The 15,934-nt window shown below is 46.7% G+C and overlaps 1 protein-coding gene across 1 annotated transcript; it reads left to right on the top strand.

Moving 5' to 3' along the window:
- The first annotated feature begins 725 nt into the window (after positions 1–725).
- Positions 726–7,198, top strand: LOC135829276 (uncharacterized). Its single transcript, XM_065341679.1, has 8 exons — positions 726–945; positions 1,123–1,768; positions 1,960–2,204; positions 2,300–2,931; positions 3,151–3,295; positions 3,456–4,129; positions 4,300–4,728; positions 7,082–7,198. Exons 1-8 carry the CDS (start codon positions 726–728, stop codon positions 7,196–7,198), a joined length of 3,108 nt encoding a protein of 1,035 aa, XP_065197751.1.
- The last annotated feature ends 8,736 nt before the right edge of the window (positions 7,199–15,934 follow it).

The following is a 15,934-nucleotide window of genomic DNA, read 5'->3' on the forward strand; positions in this document are numbered from 1 at the left end:
GTTCTGGCTCACTTTTTGACCTTTGACCTTTGGGCCAAATAAGGCACACTGTGTCGGTCGTGCTTGGTCTGGCCCCGGGACTCCCCCAGGGTTTGACCTTTGACCTTTGGGTCAAATAAGGCACACTGTGTCGGGCGCGCTTGGTCTGGCCCCGGGACCCCCCGGGGTTTGACCTTTGGCCCTGCCATGCCATAAATGTCATCATGTTCTTTTCCGTGGCGACCGTGCACTTGTGCACGTTCGGTGCATTCGCACCAGGGAGTAGTAAAATACGTACTACTCCCTGATTTGCACATCGTAGATGTGCATTGCATGCAGTGACACATTGCGCATGCGCGCACAAGCACGCGGAGCGTGCGACCTTCAGTGGCCCTGCGTGTGGAAAAGACGCAGTGCAACACAAGGTGGACTAGTACACGTACGTGTCACTATACTAATGTGTGATAGCCGACCTCATACGCTGTACGAGGAGATTTTTTCCTCAGTATGTTGTAGGCAGTGCTGGAGGTTACGTGACGATGGCGGAGCCAAGTGCAAAACGATCCAGACAGACCAGACAGCCCACCTCGAGTGCCGTGCGAGGTTTTTTGAAAAAGTTTTCTTTGCCAGGTTCAGGCACAGATCCTCTCGTCTTTTTCAGCAGCCATCATGACGAGCTCCGACAGGTTCTGCTCGAGGAGCTTCAGTCTCACCCGTTCAAGGTGGTTTTAGTTTTGAGGGTGGAGATGACACGAGAGTCGGCCACGGGTAGTACGTCTGCCTTCCCGTTTTTTAGAAGTAGACCGGCTCGGATCCTCAGCGAAGGGGACATTGATAGTGCAGTCAAGACGATGGTGGCGAGGATCACTGGTCTTATTGATAAGTGGGTGCAGAACGGATCTGACTGGATCGTTTCTCGAGTGAGGCAGCTGGATGTGTCGACAGCAAAGTACACTCCTCTTCGAGGTGAGTTTCTGTTCATCCGGCAGTGTTTGTTCGAAGCCTGTCGAATTTCTTGTGAATTTGTCGTAGACGTATGTTTTGTACCAGATGTACAGTCTTTCGTGATTGTCGAGGGGGTGTAGTTGTGATGTGGTGTTACTCTGAGCAAAGCATTCGTTGTATTTTTGTGGTGTTCTGTAGGTGGTGCAGCTGATATCCCGCCCAAATTAGAAAAAAAGAAGGCCATCATTAACGTAAAGAACAACGACGACAGGTGTTTGATGTGGGCGTTGTTGTCAGCGCTGCACCCAGTCGAACAGAATGCAGGGCGTGTGTCCAGGTACACCCAGTACGTTGATGAGCTGCGGTTCGACGGTGTAATGTTCCCTGCAACGCTCCGTGATGTACCCAAAGTGGAGTTACAGAATGGTCTTGCAATCAATGTGTTTGGCTACGAGGGGAATCTGTACCCACTCTATCTCAGCGAGCGACAGGAGACTCCCTTCAACCTGCTTCTACATGACAACCACTTCACATGGATAAAAAACTTCAGTCGTGCATGTGAGAATAAGAACAAGCGGGCAACACACTACTGCTTCCGATGCCTCTCCGCACACAAAACAGCAGACTCCCTGCAGCATCACAGCGAGAGATGTCAGGTGATGAAGCCCGTGCCAGTCGTCATGCCCACAGCAAAGGACAGCATCCTCAAATATACAAATTTGAAGCACAGGATGGTGGCTCCATATATCATTTACGCTGATACGGAGGCCATCATTGAGCCGATGGAGGAACAGCATGGCAGCAGCACTGTACGCACAGCACGACACGTGCCATGCAGCATCAGGTATGTTTTGTTGTTGGTGTTGTCTTTGACTAATGTTTGCTGTACTCGTGCCTGCACAGTGCTTCCTGTTATTCCTTCTTGTCTTGTTCTCCCCAAATTGTGTTCATGTTGTAGTATGTGCATTTTGTGTGATTCCGTTTTTTCAAAAAATCACTTATTCTTACTTTCCTTCTTCTTTTATGCTCTTGTAGATATGCTGCCATCCGATCCAACGGTGAAGTCCGGGGCGAGTTTGACGACTGCAGTGAGAATGCCATTCACAACTTTTTCGACAGTCTCAAAGAGTTGGAAGGCAGTATCCAGGAGGATTTGGCTGATATCAAGCCAATCCGCATGACGGCAGAACTGGAGCTTGAGTTTCAGAACGCAGTCAACTGCTGGATATGTGACGAAGTACTTGGAGAAGATCGTGTTCGTGATCATGATCATCTCACTGGCAAGTATTATAATTTTTTTTGTTTATTTTTGTTGTTTTGCAGTTGTGTGTAGATATGCGTATGATGTGTATAGTGCATTTTCATGTCTTTGTAGCTGTTTGCATCTGTGTTTTATCACGGTGTATTGAATTGTATTGTCTGTGGTATCACCTTCACTGTAGATGTTTACTATGTTTGTGTATTCCCCTCTTTCTGAATATCTGCACAGGCGACTACCGTGGTGCTGCACACTACCAGTGTAATATTCAGCTGAGTATCTACCCAGATCGCCAGATCATTCCGGTTGTGTTTCACAACCTGAAAGGGTACGACGCTCACCACCTCATCGCCCACATTGGTATGACCGAGGTTGAAGAGGTGGAGTACGAGGACTCTAACCAGCGTAAGCGGATTAAGAAGGTTGGTGAGATCAGTGTCATCGCCAACAACATGGAGAAATATATTTCATTCAAGTGGCGTCAGTACCGCTTCATCGACTCCATGGCCTTCTTGAACTCCTCTCTGGACTCGTTGGTGAACAACACCCCGGAAGATGCCTTCAAGCTTACTCGTACAATGGCCCATCATGACCTTCTCCTGCGTAAGGGTGTCTACCCCTACGAGTACATGGACTCCTTTGCTCGGTTTGATGAGACACAGCTGCCACCTAAATCAGCATTTGAGTCTAGTTTGACTGGAGAAGGTATCAGTGATGCCGACTATGCCCATGCTCAGAACATATGGCAGGTAAGCAGCTTGTGCCTTCTGTATTGACCCTCAGGATTTCCCTGATGCCATGCTTTTTGTATTGTGCTCACGTATGACTTTGTATGTTGTTGTGATGTGCTCTACTCATTTTTTTTTGTACTCATTGCTCTCTATCTGTGGATGTTTGGATGCTTGTGTGTATGGATGTGTGCATGTGTGGTTGTATTGCTGCTTTTTTTTTTGTTTTTCGTTTTGCAGACATTTGAGTGCAGTACAATGGAGGCCTATCATGACCTCTATTTGCAAACAGATGTCTATCTCCTAGCAGATGTCTTTGAGCATTTCCGCAAGACGGCATACAAGACGTATGGGTTGGATCCAGCCCATTACCTTACTCTCCCAGGTATGTTAATCAGTGTTTGTTGTTGTCCAATGTATTCTCTCCTTTAGATGGTGTTCTCTGTTAGTATTCTTGTGCTTTCTTGTCAGTGTATTTTTATACTTTTTGCATGGTGTATTGACTTTCGTGTTTGTGTTATGGTGTGTTGTATGGTGTTATGTAGGATATGCATGGGATGCTCTACTACGGTTCACCCAGATTGAACTGCAGCTGCTCACGGATGTAGACATGCATCTGTTTGTCGAAGCCGGTCTACGTGGGGGCATCTCAATGGCGTCGCAGCGGTACGGCAAGGCCAACAACCCGACGATGGATCAGTACAATCCTGCCGAGCCCACATCATACCTGCTATACCTTGATGCCAACAACCTGTATGGCTGGGCTATGTGCCAGAGTATGCCGACGTCTGAGTTTGCCTGGTGTGACAAGAACCTGTCCGAGATACTGGCACACCCTGTAGATTCGAGCACTGGGTTCATTGTGGAGTGTGATCTTGAGGTACCCTCTTCGCTGCACCACTACTTCAATGATTATCCACTCGCACCGGAAGTGATGAGAACATTCTCAGATAAGCTATCACCATACCAACAAGCACTTGTGGAGGAGCTCAAAGTGTCAGCCGTGGATGGAGTCAAGTTGACACCCAGTCTCCTACCCAAGTCCAAGTATGTGTTACACTACCGTACACTGCAGCTGTATTCGCGTCTGGGCATGGTGGTGACCGCTGTTCACAAGGTGTTGGGATTTCAGCAGAGTGCCTGGATGGCTCCCTACATCAATCTGAACACTGCACTTCGCACGAGGGCTACAACCGACTTTGAGAAGAGCTTTTACAAGGTAAATGCAATCGTTGTGTGCAGTCTGGTATGTTGTTGTTGTTGTTGTTGTTTTTTGTCCCATGTATGGTGCAAGTGTGACGTGGAGTATGCTAATTGAAAATATGCTGATGTGAAGGAATGGTATGATATGATTCTCATGTGTCATGTTTTCCTGTTTGTGTGCTGCAGCTGATGAACAACTCAGTCTTTGGCAAGACAATGGAGAACGTTCGTAATCGAACACGCATCGATCTCTTGCGAGAAGAAAGTGAGGAGCAGGTACTGAGGGCAGTGAGCAAGCCTACATATGTGCGGCACGACATTTTCCCGAACGGGCTTGTCGGAATAGAAAAGCAGCACACTGAGATCAAGCTCAACAAGCCGGTCTATGTGGGTATGTCGATACTAGACCTGTCAAAGGTGCACATGTACTCATTCTACTACGATGTGCTGAAGGAGCAGTACGGTAGCAGAATCCGGCTGTTGTACACCGACACCGACTCTGTTATTGTGCACATAACCACCGGTGATGTTTATGCGGAGATGGATCTGTCTCTGTATGACACCAGCAACTTTCCCACTGACCATCCTCAGTACACTTCTGCCAATAAGAAAGTGGTTGGCAAATTCTCATCTTGGTGGGAAATCCATGGTGGAGTTTGTAGGTCTAAGATCGAAGATGTACTCCTACATCGGACAGGAATCGGCCAAACGGGCCAAGGGTGTGCGAAAGGCAGTCCTGGCAAATACCATCACCCACAAGGACTATGTAGATGCACTGCTCAGTCATCGTGTGTCTTCCAGGCCCATTGTCTCCATTTGACTGCAAGCGGTATATACTGGATGATGGCGTGGCCACACTTGCATATGGTCACAAGGACATTTAATGGGCAGGACCCCACATTGAACATGTTTCATCATTTTCATGCAAAACTCCCCGCCATTCTTCTGTCTAATATTCCTCCTTTCTTGACGTGTGGAGCTGGCTTCAACACTCTACATTTTTGTTAAATATTTCAGGCTTGTGTCACAATTATATTGCAGGAAATAGTGCATTGTGCGGTATAATAATCTTCATCGCATCATAAAATATTACCCTACATACTTTGGTTTGCAGTGTGTGCGCAGCATAGTCCATATATCATCAAATTGATCAAGTTCAGTACCTGCGGGCATATATTTCCCCAGCTTGAGAAAATGCTTATATACTTGCGTAAATTTATGCTCACAATGATGACATAAAAATGAGATTAAAGTCCATATGATGGCCAGTATGAATGTAGTTATGATGCTTGTTCTTTCGGCTGGTGAGGTTTGAGTGGATTTCTCTGCCACCACATTGCTGGCTCCGAACAGCACTGGTGCAAGCAGGAGTAGTTGTTGAGTAAGTTTAACTTTATTCAAACGCCCCTTCACTTTCTCATAGGCTTCGCTGTTGCTTGGCTCGGCTGATGGGGTGTCATTGCTTGAGGAGTCCATCTTGATCTTACTGTACCGGGAATTTTTTCTCACATCCATTCAACCATTAGTATGAGAAAAATTATGGCCAAAAAGGCTGAACGGGGATGAGTCCATACTGAGCGATTCGACCAGTTGAAGTCGTGTGTAAGGGTGTTTTCAAAGCTTTGCCAACCTCCTTTTTCCGCCAACCAGGGTGAAACATTGGTGGTCATGTAATCTAAGTGCCAGGTCATGACATGATGTACATAGTGCAATCCCAGTTCCGTTGAATTCTCCATACAGATGTTCGCTAACTCGCTGCTGAATAAGTACAGGGCCACAATTTTAACATGGCTGATACCGTTTTTAAATAGTTCTTTTGCAAATGTAAGAAATTGCGTACGACCCGTTCTGGAGTTGAAACACAGTTGCTGCATCAGCACCTGAAATCTCGATCCACTGCGCCTGACTAAGCGACACACTCGTACCAAAACTCTAGAAAGCCGAGATGGTTTCGACTCCGGCGACGATACACATTGTGGTAGGTCTACATGACCTTGTTCTGCCAGTCGATCAGCAATAACAGCAGAAAGCAGATTTCTTGCAGTAGTCTGCATTGTGCACTGCATCATCGTTTCCCTATACTACTATCCTTGGAAATATACCTCATTTCTTTCTGCGATACCCATTGGTTGAACTTTTCGGGGTATCCCTTCCACTTGACCAGCAAACTACCCTTACGTCTTTTCAACACCTTATCGATTCGAAATGTAGCTTGCTCAGTCTTCATGAGCTGCTGTTTGTAGAAGCTTCCTGTGATGGGTTCATCGGCAAGGTCTTTCACTTTGTAGGTGACCGGATAAGTGGGGAGAACCTTACGAATCACAAATACCTCTTCAGTCCAGTTGGGTGTGTACCCCTTCGCAAACATTCTTTTTTCCACTGTAATGCGAACTTTATCTCCGACTTGAAAGACAGGCTCATCCGCAATGGGCTCATACAGTTGCTCAATCGGTTTCCCTTGGGAGGCTTCCATGGGGGTCATCCCAATTGTACGGTGTTTACTATTGTTGTAGTTGTCGACAAGTTTTTGCAGCACATCGATGTAGACGTTGGTCGAGCGAGCGGTGAAGTGCTTCCACATACGAGATTTTAGCGTTCTGTTGAAACGTTCAACGACGACGGCTTTTCCTGCATTCTCTGTACTGTACATGTGAATGTCGTTTTTCTTCAACCACTCCTTGAACGTTTTGTTATAAAATTCCGAGCCATGGTTCACCCATAGTAGCTTAGGTTTCCGATTGGTTGTGATGGTTTTAAAGGCTGAGACAACACTATCCCCGGTTTTGCTCTTAAGTGGCACACTCCAAGCATACTTCGTGTATATGTCTATAACATTGAGAATATATCTAATTCCTTCGTTATATTCGCTAAAGGGCTGCATTTCTACGAGATCAGCACTCCATACATCGTCCTTGCCGTAAACGTCCACTTTTCTGCGTGGGAAATGTACTCGCTTAGGTTTATGTAGCTCATCGGCAAGATCATCTTGCCAATCCCCACCAACCATGACTTGATCGTTGTGAAGGGTATCGTGAGAGAACGTACAGGAGAGGAATTCCAATACTCCGTCTATACCAGTCTTTGAGAAGACTTTCGCTACCAGGATGGCATAACGTCCGCAGACCGCTGTGCTTCTATCTTGAATGACTTGCGTATTGGTGTACAGGTTACAGCCGGTATAAACATTAAGAAAACATTGTTTTAGCTCCGGTTCTTTATAGTCTTCGGCCATCTGCATCAATGCACGCCCGAAGCTGTCAAATATCAGAACATTATCGCCTTCCCTACACACCGTCAGCCAATGGTGTCCCCCTTCGGGTTTGTCCAGTATCGGGAGTATGTTGTCCGTGTTACACACACAAAACTCGCCATGGTTTAAGGCAGGCAGGAGATCGTAGCTAGTCACACCTCGGAACCCGCGAATGTGTTTTAGCGCAGACTCGATGTCCACGTTGCTCAGCTCCACATCCATACCTAGTATACCAGGGATTTTCCTTTCAGAATAGCAAGTGTTCGGTAATAGGGACTCCTTGTATTGCTAGCCACTTGCCGATTCTTGAAGACACTTTTGATAAAGGTGGCATCATCAGCCATGTGCTCTTTGAGACCTAACATAAATTGTTCTGCGTTGATAAGTTTTGCTTCTTTGGTTCGAGTGTAGGCGTTGATCATATCTCCTATACCGGAATATTTGTCTGCGGATCCTGGTATGGCTAGAAGCTGAGTTCTTATTGCCGCCAATTTCACATTACTCCTCGAGTGATTTGGAAGCGCATTAAGGTTGGCTGCTGCTGCAATCTGCTGGAATGGATAACGCGACAGGTGAAACTGATTGATTTGGTTGACCAGAGTAGCATAGTCTTTGAGGATGTGAAATTCGAGGTTATCTCTAGTGTTTTCCATTCTACCTCTGAGCCCCTGCTCATCCTCCTGATAGACTTGGTGTAGTTGCGGCCTTGCACTGAAGTGGCTGCTTTGCAGGAAGGCTTCCGGTATCTTATGGTCTACTAGGAGTTTACCAAATGTATTTATCACTATTCTATCAAACTTTGGCTCCAGAGCGGTTTGCAGTGGGATACTAGCGGCAGAGATGTTTCTCCTCATTCCAGCCTCTGCTATGGACCCTCTTGCCATTCCAGAACTCTGATCATAATCGAGGAGATTCGATGCAACAGCATTAGTAACCGAGGATGGGTTTATCAGATCCGGATTGTTCTTAAATGTTCTATCATACATAGCCTTTACTCGAGGGTTTGATTTCACTTGGGAGATAGGAAATGGGCGATCTTCTTCGGGGATATAGGCCAGTGCTTCTCTCACTTGCCCGGAAAATTTCTTATAATCTCCACCTCGTACTGGAGGAGTACCTTGAACCTCCCATATGGTGTCACCTTTACTCAGGATATCCTGGGGGTTTTGTAATATCATCTTCATGGTCTAGTCTCTCTTCTCTGGTGGTATTGGGTGAGTACGGCCGTTGCACTCGATGCAGATAGGTTGGAAGTGCACCCGTATTCGCTCCATTTCTGTACAACGGGCTTAATCAATCTCATCCACTCCTACCCCCCGTGCTTCACAGCCAGCAATCCACTCAAAACTATCAACTTCGGATTCGATTTGGACAATTAGTTTTACTCTAGGGAATGTGACCTCCCAGGTGTCTCCAATCTTAGTGACGGTAACCGCATCCCACTCACTGTGGGTGGGTATAATGCGAACACTGACACCATCCATACTTACTATAGGCAGAAAATATTTTATTCAAACACAACCTTCGATGTTATGGAATCACAGTGAGTATAAAACTCATTGCGTGATGCATCGACCGCTAGAAAGGGTCTCCAACAAGCTTCTAATAGTTTTTCATAGAGTTTATAGACAAGATTAGCTTTCAAACAGGATCCGCCAAATAAAGTATGAAGATAGCGTTTGATGTTGGATTTATCTGTAAAGCGAAAAAGATAGAGGAAGTTGGTATTTATCTTCATATCTTTGATGTTATCAAAGCTTTGAGAGAGAAAGAACACATTAAGTTCATAATGATGGCTATACATGGTGAAAAACTTGTAAAGACATTCCCTCTGACTGCCATGCTTCAGTCCCATGACACGTATATCATCTATAATGACAAAGGACTTGGGCTGAATGTCCGTCTCTTCGATACACTCAGGCATTGCACTGTAATGTTTCAACTCCGTGCCTTCCTGCCTGTATTGCTCCGGTGAAGTATTGGAGATGACGTAAAGTCTTTACCTCTCGAAGTATTTCCTTGAGGTAATGGGATTTCCCCATGCTGCTCTGACCCAGAAATAGCACATTTTGTCCCCATGTTTGGAGGGAGGGGAGAATCTCAGAGTACTTGGGTTGAGATCGTAGAGACAGACCTGCTACGCGGAGTAAAGAGGCAGACCCTCCTTTCAGAGACAGCAGTGATGAAAAGTCCATACTTACTATAACGAGAAAAAATTAAATGTTAAAGCTCTGAGGTATAAACGAAGGGTTATGGGTATTTTCTATGCGAGTTCGGATACGGTCAGTAATGGTTTCTGGAGGGTTTGAGGATCGTCGTCTTCTACCTCTCTTCTTAGCTCCTGACTTGATGCCGGACTGTACTCTCGACTTTGCATGTTCAAACAGCTGCCTTCCCAGACCTTCAACCTCCCTCTTCAAACCGTCTCCTTTGCGCTTCCTTGCACGTTGCCCCCTGGAGGATTTGTTAGTGGGTGGTAGCTTCGATCGTCTTTTCTGATATCGTCTCTTGCTTGCTCGAGTACTGCTTTTTCTACTATTTCCCTTTCGACCCCGGCCAAATACCTTGTCCACCAGATTGTCACCGACGGACGCTAGCGCCCCCATAGCTAAGGGTGCACCAACGGTTTTCAATATGGGTAGGGCTTTAGCCACGAGTCCCGGTGGAATGCTCAGTCCGCCTCGCTGCATCATGGGTTCACGGCCAGCTACCATCTGACGTCTGATGGACTCACCGTCTTGACCTCGACCCAAGAGCATGGGAAGAAGCGACATGCCTAACATCGCCCCCATCCCAAGCCCACCCCTCTGGGTGAGCTTTTGGCCTTGTTCGGGGTCTTGCATTCTTTTTCGAAGCTCCTCAGCCTGTGCACCTCTAAAGATGTTTTTGATGAAGCCCCAGATACCAGACCCGTACTGTCTTTCCAAAGTCTGTAGATCACCTCCCCACGCTCGGGGTGTGGTTTCCAAATCTCCTCCCTGCATTGTTACTATAACGTGGAAATATTTACACAGTCTCCCACTTGATGCCTTCTTCCTTGCTCATGGTATACATATACTGGTCGAGACATAATAAATTGACCTTGATCGATGTGCTTGCGTGACTGGGTACATTGATCGGGGCGTTGGCCACATTGGCGAATTGATAATCGAGTGACATGTTACCCCTGACCTTTTCATTGTCCAGCATCCTGTCTAGATTGAGGTTGATTGGTATCATAAAGTAATGGTTACAGTAATCCGAGGCTGTGATAGGTATTTCAGCCCCATAGGTCTTTCCAAAGAACTCTTGAACCAAGTTGTATCCACGTAAATAGCTCGACTTGTTATAGTCATAATAGTGCTTGGCATCACTGTTTTCGGAACACTCCCATCTGAACTTCAGCGGACTGTCGAACACAGATTCATCGTTAATGGTTACTCTGAGTTGGGAAAGATTCGCATGTACCATGGCCAGGCGATTGCTGAAATTACTGGCAGCGCCGCCACCCAAGACAGCATCCTCTCCGAGTTTCAGATCAGAAAAGAACAGGATCATCCTCCTAGGAATATCTGAATTGTGGAGTAGCTCCAGAGTACCTGCATCGTCTGTCAAACTCTTCTGTATAAGCCGAGGGCACCAGGTATGGAAATATAGTTCTTTAGGCAGACGCACTTGATCTACGTATGCCTTATCCATTCTATAGGTAGGGTAAACAAAGTCCAGCTGCAGCAGATCAATGTTGACAGGCCCAACACCTGTTAGACTGTTTGCTCCTCCGCCTCTATCCGAGACAATCATGTATCTAGAGAGCTGGGTTTGCGGTAAATCAAACCGTATTTTGATTTGTGTTCCTGGAGGCAACCACGCATCATCCACATTGAAGAAGGGAAGGAATGGTCTCATTTTGAACTGGAAATGCCCTGATGTCACACGGGCAACGTTTTCCAGAACAGTATTACTGAAGTTCTCCTCATTCGACAGGTGGACAGTGGGCCGTCTTTTCAGTGTCGTACCATCGAAATCATCTTCGCCATCTGTGTTTGTTGCAAACGCATAGGCGTGCGAGCGTTTTACACCATACCGATAATTCCCTAGAGGTATATCTTTAACACACTTCTGGGGGTCGAGTTTCTGAAGTCCGTACAGATCAGAATCGGAATATTGGAGTTTAGCCACGTCACTCTCCATAAGGCTAAGAATGTGTTGCACACTCTGCATATCTTGCACCTTGCTAGATTGCGTCACCTCCGTGCCATTTAGTTCCACGCGGATATTCTTGAACCATGAAAATGCAGGGGAGGTGGTACACACCCAGTGTGGATATGATCTGGCTCCATTAGCCCGACTATCACTAACTTCATACCGGAGTTTGACGATAAAGTAACTTTCACTCAAGGCAATGAAATTTGGTGATGATATATCCAATTCGCTGTTCAGAGAGGGTGGTGAGCCATTTCGAGAATACAGTCTTACAAAGTTTCTCCCCTCTAGGAGTGATATCTTCTTTTCGGTTCGCTCTAGGATGCTATTCTGTACCACTTTAGTTTTCGACAGCAGCCCCTTGAAGGGGTCTGGGATCTGAGTGGCCACGACGTGCTGCGCCATTCTTACTTGTACGTGGAAAAATTTACTCGATTCTCAGATCCAATAACGCCGGGTACCCCGTGGTGATAAACTCTCCAGTGTTGTACTTCAGCCAAAATGATATTTCCGTAACGCTTGAGTGCGGAAGTAGAGCGCGTTTGTCTCTCTCTCCAAATATGTAATTGTTGATACCGTTGTGAGTTTGAATGGGGAACGTCTTCAAAATCCTCGAGTCCTGATTGTCTTCATATTCGACGGCCTGGGCGATCAGGTCTGTATACAACAACACAAACCTTCTCCCTCTAGTCAGATCAACTGCATACGGTGATGTGAAAGGACCAGGCTGTATGGTCACGGATTCTGCAATCGATCCCAAGCCCAGAATGACACTGGGGGAGTCGGGTTTCAGGATAATTTTTTTCCCGACAGGTACGCTGATGCTCGCTCGGCTTGTATAGCGGGAATAGGAAAACACAATATCTGGGTGATTTGCACTTTTCAGTGCCTCGTTAATGACTGTAATGAGATCTGCAATATCCGTGTGAGTTCCTGTTAGGATGGAGAGTTGAACTTCCCCTTCTTGCGTCTCCACGTACAATTTGTTACTCTCCGTATCCACGTTTTCAGAATGAAGTTCGAACTGGGCAGTGTCCAAACTGATGTGTTTCCCTATGGTATTCAAAGACCTGACACGCAGTGTAAAATGAGGTGTGAACGCACCGGCTGTAACGGCAGAAGCGTTGTTTACTGCAGACAGTACCACCGCCATACCTACTGTACAGGGGAAATGTTTCCCCATAATAACAAGGATGGCGTTTTGGAGCATGCATTTCCACAAGAGCCCGTCTGAGGAAACCTCCAGCCGAACAATATGAACCTTGAAGGATGATATTGCGCAACTCAAAACTCTGGTGGGTAACGATAACACCGAAAACACCCTGATGTACAATGTCGGGGCACTACAGAACAGCAAGTTGAATAAAACAGATGCTGAGATCATGGAGGGTCGAATCAAAGAATTCGCGGAGTCAACGGTGATAGATGACGAAACCCATTTGAAAACGGATGGCAGCGTGAGGATGAGAGGAAATCTGCACATGAATGGCAAACGTTTATGCTGGCTGGATTACGACGGTGTGTCGGACACCTGTGCTGTACCTGCTGGGTGGGTGAAGAAGGAATTAGCCCAAATCCGCAAAATGAAGGGTCCTAAAGGTGATCCAGGATTTGGTTGGTATAGCGGAGCAGACCCTCCGTCGCCACCCATCGGCAGACAGGGTGACTTCTATTTGGATGCTACCACTCTCGTTGTATATAAAAAACTCATTGCGGGTTGGACTGCATTCGGATCACTTAAAGGACATCGAGGAAGACCAGGGGTTCCTGGACCAAAAGGAAGTCCTGGGCCGACTGGGGAATCTGGATTGCAAGGTTTAAGGGGCCACACAGGACTGCAAGGACCCCAAGGGCCATCAGGACACATAGGTGCTACAGGGCCGCAAGGACCCCCAGGAAACATAGGACCCCAAGGACCTGAAGGATCGCCAGGCCCTCAGGGTGACGTGGGACCGCCGGGGCCCAGAGGTCCTCGGGGCCACAGTGCAAAGAGTCTTCCAATACTTCTTCCATAATACGAAAACCAGAGTGAGATTATAGAAATGTTTCCTTTCTTTTCAATTCAACGAATTCATGCAATGGATGGTTTGATTACGGTTGAAATTGACTGTATGATTCATAAAGAACAATATTCTCCAAGCAAGTGATGACACGTGCACCTTAAATCAGTTTAGAATGCCTGCACAATGGTGGATAGTATAATATATAGATCAATGCATCTGGATAGCCATCATAAGCCAGTGAGGCAGCAAGTGGTAGCTTCGGTTCAACTCCATAATTTTGGATGAGTTCAATCATTAGCTGTTCTTCTTGCTCTGTCATATCCACCGTCCTCTCAATAAACCGTTCAAAGTGAGCCTTACGTAGTTTCTTTGGGGTTATGACCTTCATCCACATTTTGAAGAACACTGGGGAAGTCTTGAATAGGGAAGCATTTCTCATCCATGCATCTTTGCTTCTGGGGAGATGAGGACTGAGTATCTGCACCATCTCTTCATCTTCATAGTAAATGCATGACAGGGCGATGGCATAATTCAGAGCTCTATACTCACTGCCCTTCTTCATAGCGTAGAGGCGTTGCCGATTTTCAAAAAGCGATGGGTATAGCGGCTTACACACTCCCACCCTCTCGATAAAAGCCCCCAGACTTTTATCCACTGATTCCAGTCGCTGCACATCTGTGTAAGGCTTACTGGGCAGCATAACACGCTCTGCTACATTTGCCTCTGGCGCAAACAAAGAGCCCAAGACTAGACCACATTTCATGCAAACGACAGCTTCTTCCGTTTCTATTTCTTCATGGTTACACCCATCACAAAATTCAACTTCCTCCTGAAACTCCATGGTGCCAAATGCAACTGTAATGATCCTGACGCATTACTTTATCCGTTCCACTAATTGTTATCGACCAATCAGCATACTCTCACCACCTCACATCCAATCAGCATACTCCACGTTTTACTAACGTTACACAAACTTGTGTCATATATGCGAAAAAATGGTACTGGATCATAGCAAAATCCTCCTGGATAATGAACAAAATAACGATTAAAACACAATACACAATAACAACAACAACGACGACGACAACAACCGACAACAACCGAAAACAACAACAACAAACAACAACAACAACCAACAACAACCAACAACAACCAGCAACAACCAACAACAACCAACAACAACCAACAACAACCAACAACAGGCAACAACCAACAACAACCAACAACAACCAACAACAACCAACAACAACCAACAACAACCAACAACAACCAACAACAACCAACAACAACCAACAACAACCAACAACAACCAACAACAACCGACAACAACCGACAACAACCAACAACACGGCCAGGGACTGAAAGTCGCACGCTATGTATGGGCAACTTGTCAATCACTGCACATCTACGATGTGCGAATAAAACGAATGCAAGAAACGTGAACTTGTTGCTGCACACTACGAAGTGCGAATCAGGGAGTAGTATAATGACACGTGTACTAGTACACCTTGTGTTGCACTGCGTCTTTTCCACACGCAGGGCCACTGAAGGTCGCACGCTAGTACGCTCCGCGTGCTTGTGCGCGCATGCGCAATGTGTCACTGCATGCAATGCACATCTACGATGTGCAAATCAGGGAGTAGTACGTATTTTACTACTCCCTGGTGCGAATGCACCGAACGTGCACAAGTGCACGGTCGCCACGGAAAAGAACATGATGACATTTATGGCATGGCAGGGCCAAAGGTCAAACCCTGGGGGGTCCCGGGGCCAGACCAAGCGCGCCCGACACAGTGTGCCTTATTTGACCCAAAGGTCAAAGGTCAAACCCTGGGGGAGTCCCGGGGCCAGACCCAGCACGACCGACACAGTGTGCCTTATTTGGCCCAAAGGTCAAAGGTCAAAAAGTGAGCCAGAACCCGCCCCGCACTTACTACTTGCGTTCTGGGTTGCAAACGTGCCCAGATGGTAGAGGAGGACTGGATGCGGCACTTTGTCGAACGCCTTAGCGAAGTCCAGGAACAGGGTGTGGTAGGTGCTCCGCTTGTCCATCGCCTTGGCTATCCTAGATGTCAGCATGACGAGCTGATCCAGTGTTGACCCCCGGTGGACGAAACCGTACTGGTGGGCAGAGATTATGTCATGTCTGGATAGGTACCTCGACAGGTGCTCCGCGATGATCGAATCTAGGAGCTTGGCAATGGCCGGAAGGAGGGAGATTGGTCTATAGCTGGTGGGTACTGCCGGTTGTCCATTATTCTTGAATATCGGGATAACAGTGGCGGTTTTCCAGTCTACTGGTAGTTGTCCGAGACGTAGACTGAGGTTGAGAAGCTGACACAAGGACTGCGTGATCACGGGCGCAGTTTCTTTCAGGATTCTATTT

Source organism: Sycon ciliatum, chromosome 13 (assembly GCF_964019385.1).
Source record: "Sycon ciliatum chromosome 13, ocSycCili1.1, whole genome shotgun sequence".
In the NCBI taxonomy this organism is placed as follows: domain Eukaryota; kingdom Metazoa; phylum Porifera; class Calcarea; order Leucosolenida; family Sycettidae; genus Sycon; species Sycon ciliatum.